This window comes from Miscanthus floridulus, unplaced genomic scaffold, assembly GCF_019320115.1.
Source record: "Miscanthus floridulus cultivar M001 unplaced genomic scaffold, ASM1932011v1 fs_392_1_2, whole genome shotgun sequence".
Taxonomy (NCBI): Eukaryota; Viridiplantae; Streptophyta; class Magnoliopsida; order Poales; family Poaceae; genus Miscanthus; species Miscanthus floridulus.
In genome coordinates, this window is record NW_027096687.1 from 27,123 (window position 1) to 36,063 (window position 8,941).

General features: G+C 42.2%; 1 protein-coding gene across 1 annotated transcript; it reads left to right on the forward strand.

Annotated features, from left to right (window-relative positions):
• Window positions 1-3,247: 3,247 nt before the first annotated feature.
• On the forward strand, window positions 3,248-4,233 carry LOC136531616 (BTB/POZ domain and ankyrin repeat-containing protein NPR2-like). The gene is made up of 2 exons (XM_066524270.1): window positions 3,248-3,290; window positions 3,542-4,233. Exons 1-2 carry the CDS (start codon window positions 3,281-3,283, stop codon window positions 3,829-3,831), a joined length of 300 nt encoding a protein of 99 aa, XP_066380367.1. The 5' UTR covers window positions 3,248-3,280; the 3' UTR covers window positions 3,832-4,233.
• Window positions 4,234-8,941: the final 4,708 nt, after the last annotated feature.

An 8,941-nucleotide genomic window follows, 5' to 3' on the forward strand; every position in this document is an offset into this window, starting at 1 on the left:
TCAATTTTTATTCCAAAGGACTACAAGGAATGCTAGATAAATTTATTAGTCCACAAAGGTACAAAATAGAAACTGAGCTCCCCCTAAATAAGTGCTTTAAGTAATTTGAATGACTTTTATCTAACAATTTATTCTATTAAGAATTTGAGAGTCAATTTTTTATTTTGAACCACAACTAAATAATTTGCCATATTTAAATTTGAGTTCAAGAGATGCTCACAATACACTTAGATTTGGTAAATCACAAGCTTCTGAGTAAATAAATGATATATGTAAATGTATAGATCAAAGACTCAGTTGTAATCCAATTAGTGTTCTAGGTTCCTGCAATACCGGACACGTCCGGAATACGTAGAACAGAAACTATTTTCTTTCTGTCCCTGGCCATACCGGACACGTCCGGTAGGTGCTGGACAGAAACAATTAACTCGCTGCTTGTGATTCTTTGTTTTAGCTCTAGTATTTATTTTATGCCCTACATCTCAATAAATAAATTGCTCTACTAGAGAGCTATTAGAAGCACCATATGGCAAACATGATAATTATCAAGTGAAACTAACTAGCCACTTTCAATATTTCACAAATATGCCTATTTGTGAGCCATTGAGCACAAAACACACAAAGTGGCTATCCTAAAAGGTTTAGGTACTTGTTACCAATGGTGAGGATGAGGTAGATGATATGTTCATTAATTTGTCTTTGGGTCAATCATATGAAACAATATGAGAGAAATAGATTGATAGCTTGAGTGAAAATTTCAATTTGCTTGCTCAAGCACCCCAATGCCTTCATCTTATCACCAAGTACCTACATTATTAACCTAAGCACACTTTGGTACCCAACTCTTGTTGGGTCCTTTTGGGTTAGTCAATAAGTGCTTAGGTACTCAAATGGCTTTAGTACTAGTTTGTGGTGAACACATCACTTTGCTAGTACTAACTCCATTTGTGGTCTTACTAAGCATATCATTATAAATAAATGTGTTCGGCTTAGGAGTGTTACCATTTGGGTATTCATAGCTTAGATGCCCCTTTCTTCTACAAGCATAGCATTGCGGCCTTTATTTGCTCTATGCTTGTTTTGCTTGTATGGACATCTATCAACCTTGTGGCCCATCTCATTACATCCATAGCATCTTCTTGTTGTAACTTGGGCTTCCTTTCTTGCCTCTTTGTACATTGGGCATTTCTTGGTAGGATGCCCCAATTTCTTGCTCATGAGACAAGCGCTTTGTCCATCACTTTTCTTTTGGTTGACCAACTTGTTTGAGGCCTTTTGTTCGGCCGCTTCACACTTGTTGGCCCAACTCTTATGTGGACACATTGCCCACTCATGTCCATATAATCCACAACCATAGCATAACCTTTTCCATATTTCTTGCTCTTGGTTGTGTTGGCCTTGCTTGAAATGTGATTCTTTTGTTGGGCTTTGGAGGAAGCAAGGTTTGAACCCTTCTCAAGCTTCTTCACCATGTTATCACTGGTTATCTTGAGAAGGTTGTGCTTTCTCCTTACCCTTCAACCAAATCACATCTTTCTTTAATCTTTCCACTTCTTCTTTGAGCTCTATGTTTTCTATGAGATTTAGCTCAATCGAAGATTGGCTTGCTTGAGAAGCACACTCATTAGCACAAGAAATATTTAATTGAGATGGTGTACTAGTGAGTGAATGTGTGAGAGGTTGAGAAAATTTTACCGATGTGATCACAACCTCATGAGCCACCTTAAGCATGATGCTTGATTCTACTACTTCCTCATGTGAGCACTTGAGATGAACATAGTTTGCTTGTACCACATCATACTTGCTTGATAGTTCATCTAGCCTTGTCTTGAGCTTAAAGTTTTCCTTCTCTAGTTGTGAAATACTAGAAGAGGAGTTAATAACTAAAGCATGCTCAATTGACAACTTTTTATACCTTTCACTTAGAGCCTTTAGTTCTTCCATCTTGGAGATGAGAAACAATTCTTGTTGTTGAAGTGATTGCTCTTGCTTCTCAATCTCTTCTTCGAGCTCATCATTCTTTTCAACTATCCTCATGATGATGAACTTGTCTTTACAGTTAAGATGATAAGGCTGTAGTTATCTTCAACTTCAACATCACTCTTATCTTGATCATCTACTTGTGCTTTCTCCTTCTCTTGATCTTTCTTGTTACTTTTCTTCTTGCTTTTCTTGGCCATGAGACACAAGTGATGAGTATCATGAGATACTGAGGTTGACTTATCACTTGGTCGCCACCGGTCTTGAGCTTCCTTGTAAACAGCTGCTTGCTGCTCTGCTGCCTTGGCCATACCGGACACGTTCGGTAGGCATACCGGTCCGGTATGTGCAGGCAGACAGCAGGTCATGCGCTGCTTGCACTTCTTGCTTCGGCTCGGCGCTCTTGAGGTCTTGTGAAGCTTCTTCGCTGCATGAAGACCCAATGAACATACTTTCCATTGAATTGCACTCAATAGCATCATCACATTTGGATTTTTTATATAATTCAACAAGTCTAGTCCAAATGAGATGAGCACTCTCTGGAGGTGGTTAGTCCATTAAAGATCGCCTCATCTTGAACCTCTGCACTCAATGTACTCAAAATAATATTAATAGCTTGAGCATTGAGTTGCACACATATCTCTTCCCTTTTTGACTAAATTTTTATAGTTGCTCCAATCAACTATAGGAAGAGATATGCTAAGCATCCACAATATGCTCAACAAGAGGACTAATATCTCTAAAAACATTGAGTACATGAATTGACCAAGGTAGAAAGTTTGAACCATCATTTTGGAGAAGCACCAACTCTAACTCAATAGGCGTCGACATTCTTTTCTCACGGTGGTGAAGCTTTAGGTGAGAACCTCGCTCTGATACCAATTGAAAGGACCGAGGATGTCGCCTAGAAGGGGGGTGAATAGGTGTTTCTAAAAATCAACCCTTTAAAATGCGGAAATGATGAGTATTGTAGTTTCCAAACTTGGAAACTCGTAATCAGAGAAATAAACCCCTCACGAGTTAGCCAACAGAGAATATAAGGTATAAATAATATATCTAGAAGCTACAACCCTGCAACACAAAGATAGAACAGAGAATGAATATTTTCAGCATAGGTAGGAAATACCGGATGTGTCCGGTATACATGGTTTCTCCAGAACAGCCACAAACTTGCTCCTTTCGATTTCTATCTTCAAACCAAACTACAAGTACCTACTAGAAATGAGAAGATACACAGAGAACCTGCACAAGAGCTGGAGCGACACAAAACAAAATACTCTGTTCAAGGGTAGATGCACTGATGAAAACAGGTGAAGTCTCAATCATCAACCTTTCCATTTTACTGAACATGCTCTGCAGCTATCACCTGAAAATTTAGTTCCAGTGCAACCGCGGATTCTTTTTACTGAACATGCTCTGCAGCTTATCGCCTGAAAATTTAGTTCCAGTGTAACCATGGATTCTACATATACCGAAGTATTATCGTTGTGTTTAAAATACGTGATTGATATGATATCTCATCATCTGTTGTTCACCCATTTTATCTGGTGGCTTCTTGCAGTGGAAATGGGCCGTCGGTACTTCCCGAACTGCTCGCAGGTGCTGGACAAATTCCTGGAGGACGACCTGCCGGACGGGCTGGACCAGTTCTACCTCCAGAGGGGCACCGTCGACGAGCAGAAGGTGAAGAGGATGCGCTTCTGCGAGCTGAAGGAGGACGTGCTGAAGGCTTTTAGCAAGGACAAGGCGGACAGCCGCATGTTCTCGGGCCTGTCTCCGTCGTCGTCGTGCTCTCCACCCCCAAAAATCCGCCAAGAGGTGATCAAGGGACTAGTTTTTGCCGTATACTAGTTTGTTATCACGGTCTTGGAGACCTGGTCCCGGACAGCATATAGGGACTTCTACACCTGTGTATGTATAGTGCTTATTATACATATATTAGGATAGAACTATATATGGAAAGAAACATGGCAGGTACACCGTGCAAAAAGATGAAAAGGTGGCCGTAGTGCTCTATGCGAGTATGCACCTGATTCGATGGCCCTGTTCAACGGTACCGAGCACGCCGAGCAGGCTCATTGCCCTGTGAGCATGCTACTGAGGTTGTTGAGGCTGTTTTCCGCAGAAAAAAGTGGGAAACTAGAAGAAAACGAGGTCATTGAGGATGTGCATGGATCTGATGTACTGTAGTATGTAGTTCTTTACAATCTTCGATCCTATTATATGTATAAGCTTATTTAGGTTTGTTGTAAGGGAAAGTATTTTTTTTGGATTAGTAAAAAAAATAAGAAGAGATTCAGGTTCTAAGTGATTCTCCCTGAAATGTTTCTCTTTGTGGCGTTTGCCTATGAATCTAAAATATTCTCGCTGCCAAACGCACCCCAAGTCTCGCCGGTCATGAGCAATGTAGCATACTAGCATAAGAGGGGCTAATGGTTGAAATGTCACGTTGAAACTTGAATACCATAATCGGTCAAACAGTTGTCAACGTTCATACATTCTGTTGTAAAAAAAATGTTGATACATTCTTATAAAGGATACTCCATCCTAAAATTTCTTACTATCAAAGTAGGGAGGTTTGGCCGCCAGCCAGGGTGCCCACGTCGGCCGAATTTCCCCTGGCCGTCCGATTCGCCGATCCACGGCCCGTCTTCGCTCCAACACCCGCTACAGTAAGTGCCGCCCACTACGAAGCCCTCGGCGGATGTCCCCGACCCCGACGCCCTCCTCCTCTCCGCTCTCTCTCTCTCTCTCTCTCTCTCTCTCTCTCTCTCTCTCTCTCTCTCTCTCGCTCTCTCCCTCCCTCGCTACCGGCTCGCTACGCGCCTCAGGCGGCGGCGCGGGACGAACTCGGCGGTGGCCCGCCCTCCGCGCGGCGACGACCTCCCTCCTCCTTCTCCTCCTCCTCCTCCACCGCCACCGCCACCACGCCGCTTCCTCCTCGCGACGCAACGCGGCGGGTCGCGAGGCCTAGGGTTTCGCCCCTCAATCGCCGGTCGTCCCCACGGCCCCGCGGCCAGCCACCCGACGCCCTGACGCGCCGGAGGCCTCTGGCGGCGGACGAAATTTCGTGGTGGCCGTGCATGACGGCGGTGAGGTCACGTCAGCAGCCTCGGCGGTGGATCTGGAGCGGCTGCTCGCGGGGCCCCTCCCGGCGGCTGATCTGAGGCTGGACCACGCCCTCGACCTCGCGCAGCCATCGGAGGCGGTGGATCTGCGGCGAGCAGCCGGATCCAGCGCGAGCCCTCCCCGTCTCCACTGGACCCGCCTGCATGGCCTCCACCGATGACCGGTGCGCGGCTGCCACGGTGGCGCGCGTCTGCGAGCTGTCCCCCGCTGCCCCCCGCAAGTGGCCGGGATGCAGCTCCTTCGACCTCGCCTCGCACCCGGAACTCAGGCTCGCCCACCGCATCGCCACCGGCCATCGGTATAATGCAGGTAATTAGGAGGAGGTTTTGCTGAGTTACAAAGAATTACTTCCTGGCCCGAGTTTCTCGGTTGGTTATCTCCCAGCAATTGCCAGTTTGTGGAATCCTGGATGGAAAAGCTCAGAAGTGTTCATAAACTCATGTTATTTCAATTGTTGTACATATAGCAATAAGGTTAAATACTTGCTCACTTCTTTTATTTAAAAGGCTTGATCTGCTTCTATGAAATTCCAGTACTGCACTTCCTTGGTTGAAGCTAAAAAATATGCATGCACGCTGCTTTATGCCATGTACGGTAGCACCGTAGTGAAGTTTTCCCACAAGTACTTAGGCTCATATATTATCTTAGTTGACCTGATAAATCATGTTTCTTGCTTGTGTTTAGCATCTTTTTAAGACTTCTGTAACAAGAGCCTCACAACTCATCTTGGAAACGCACAATTGGCAGAAGCATTGGATAGTTTGATATATATATTAAGCTGGGGAAATAAAATGTTTTTAGCTGTATCTGATGAAGCTGTATCTCGTATATGTGCAGGTTGCGACTGCCGAAATTGCAACCACTGGAATGGTTGCGCTTAGTTATGTACACAAAGTATCTGAAAAGGTGAGTGTTTTTCATGTCATATTTAGTGCTTACATCTTTTTTCACTTTTATAGCAGCTTCGTTACATAAGCAATTGTGTGCAGCTTTCCCTTGCATCTGATTTCATGTACAATCAGATGACAAAGAATGTAACACCAAGGTTTGGTTATGATTATATGCTGAGACAGGTATCCTTGTTAGTTTCACCCATTTGTTAATTTTTTCATGCTTCAAGTTGTTATTGTAATGCACGTGTTACATAGAACGCTTGAGGGCCTCCATTTTTCATGAGTTGGCTTATGTCACATGAATATCAACTGGGTCTTTTTGGCTAAGAACTTATATTGTTCTATGGGGTCACGATATTCAGGTTAAGTGAATATTAAGTCAAAATATATTGATTATCGAATTTGCAGTGTCGATTGAGGGGGAAACTGGATACCAATGGCGTAGTTTCTGCTCTTTTGGAGGAGCGATTGACTCCGGCCGTCACTTTCCAGTTGTCTGCAGAGGTCGGTTTGAGAAACTTACTCTACTATTTAGTACTCCGTCTGTTTCTTTTTATATGGCGTGTGACAAATTAGTGACCTAATTCCTGTCTTACTTGCAAGGGGAACTTCACAAACGCTGTTTCAAACTGCCCTTGCAAACATAGTGGAACCAAATGGAGACGACAGGAAGTGGGAGAAGAGACCTTGTTATTTAGTATAGTGTTAAATGTAAGGGCTACAATAACTGGTGAAAAGTGCATTCCATGCCCAGCCCTCCTCCCCCCAATCTCTGTTAATTAGAGTTGCTTACAGTTCACTTAGGAAAGGATGTTGGAGACATCCAAAATCTTTGCTTTCCAGTTTTTTAGGAGTCTATATGGCCACTCGGCAATTTCAGCCGACCACCCGAGCTTTGAACCATTGAGTGCGCAGGTAGTTTGGTTTCATATTCCGGGTTTGTTGACTCTAACCAGCAGTCTATACCTGGTTGTCTAGAGACTTGCATGCTTTATATTTTATATGCAAGTGGACTTATTTGCTTCCTGTGTGCTCATCAGTCCCAGTAGGAGGATTTGTGATGCTGTGAAGCCTACGATTAGTCACATGTGAACATCTTGCCAAAATTGTGAACCACTCTGATATTGCTCAGAATGACTTGCAGTTTGCAATGGAGGGAGTATCAGGTATACTCTATCTGTTCTAAATTATAAGACTGTTTTGGCTTTTCTACATATATTGCTTTCAATATGTATCTATACAGTGTGTGTCTAAGTGCATAGCAAAAACTATGTATATCTACAAAAAACAAAACATCTTATAATTTGGAATGGATGGAGTAGTAGAGTTCAAGGAATGAGGGTTCCTCACAATCTGATACATATCAAATGATGACCAAGTGGTTGTTTCTTTAGCACACCTGTTTACATAGATCCTCGTTTTTTTTGTAGTATTCTATAATAGTCAGTAAGTCATTCTTTGTACCCAGACACCCCACAGTCCTATGTATAACAGATTTACTGCAGTCATACCACTTGCAATCTTTTATGAATCCACTAAAATAGCGTTAGATGATACAAGTCATTTAGTACAAGAGAAATAGCATTTTTGATGATAGAAGTCAGTCAGTACAAGAAAGTATGCTTGCAACAGAGATGATGTGCCTTTATAGTTGTTTTTCTGCAGGGATTTTAGCATGCTTATTTTTGTACTAGATTAACCAGTTTTGCAAGACTTCTTTCTTCTGAACCAAGCCAGAAAGGTGGTTTGCGCTGTATATAGTCTGTTGACCTGATTTGTTAGGTTACTAAGCTTCTACTAGGAACGTAGCACGCTCTTGTGGATTATAAAATAGATATATTTATTTTAACAAGAGCTTAAACATTCTATATAAATGAAAAAGGTAGGATGTTAAGATCTGGAAATAGTTAATTAGCTGCTTCTATATGGATTTACAATATTCAAGCAAGTTCAGGTGCCTCATCACAATTCACAAATTGGCTATTTTTATTCCTAAATTGTTTTTTCACACAACTGCTGTACCTAGACTTAACGCTAAATTTATGCCTGATGGCTGAAATGCAGATTTCATGGGTGTAGGTCACGAAGACGCAAATACACGGGTAAGGTAAAGGCCATTTCCTTACTTCTTCGAATTTGTAATCTCTATGTGACTCTAGAGAAAGAAAAAAAACATGCTTCATGGTCGGTGTGAAAACAAAAGCTTTATAATATTTCTCATGCAGTGTGAAGGATGGCTTTGATACACTTTTAGATAAGTTTCTAAACTTGCCCACTGTTTAACAATGGCTGCGCAAGATACCTTCAATGATAGTTGGTTTATATGGTCCACAAGATGGTTTGGTCTGGCCCTCTCAACAATGGTTGACATGTGGTATCTCTGGGAATTCATGTTCATACCTTTAAAAGTTTTTGGGAACTCAACCAAAACATCTGGACCTCTTTCTTGTGTCGGCCTGACTGTCACAATGGTCATGACTTACCGTTTCCTAACTCAATTGCTAATTACTTTACCACTTTCATGTTCACAAATATCTAACTGTGCGTTGCTTTCTTCCCATGACTTACCTATTTTACACTATACTGTCGAAATTAGCGCACTCAAAATATATGAAAAAAATGTGTTCTCACTATCTTCCTATTACACTCAGTAAGTCACTAAAAATTTCCTTGCTACAGATTCTTCTTCCTACTGTGACATTAGTAAGCTACTGACCTGTATAGTGTAGGATCATCATACAGATCATCAGTACCATGACATGAAACCATCAGATCAATGCACATTGATAAATTTAAATCCTTGTGCATACAACCGTCCTTTTCTTCTGGTCACATGAAAGTAATAGTATTCTGTAGTTGTGTTTATTTCATCACCACAGTTTGTGTTGCTTCGGATGATCTAATATCACTGGCCCACTGTTCTATAGTGCTCTGCTCTG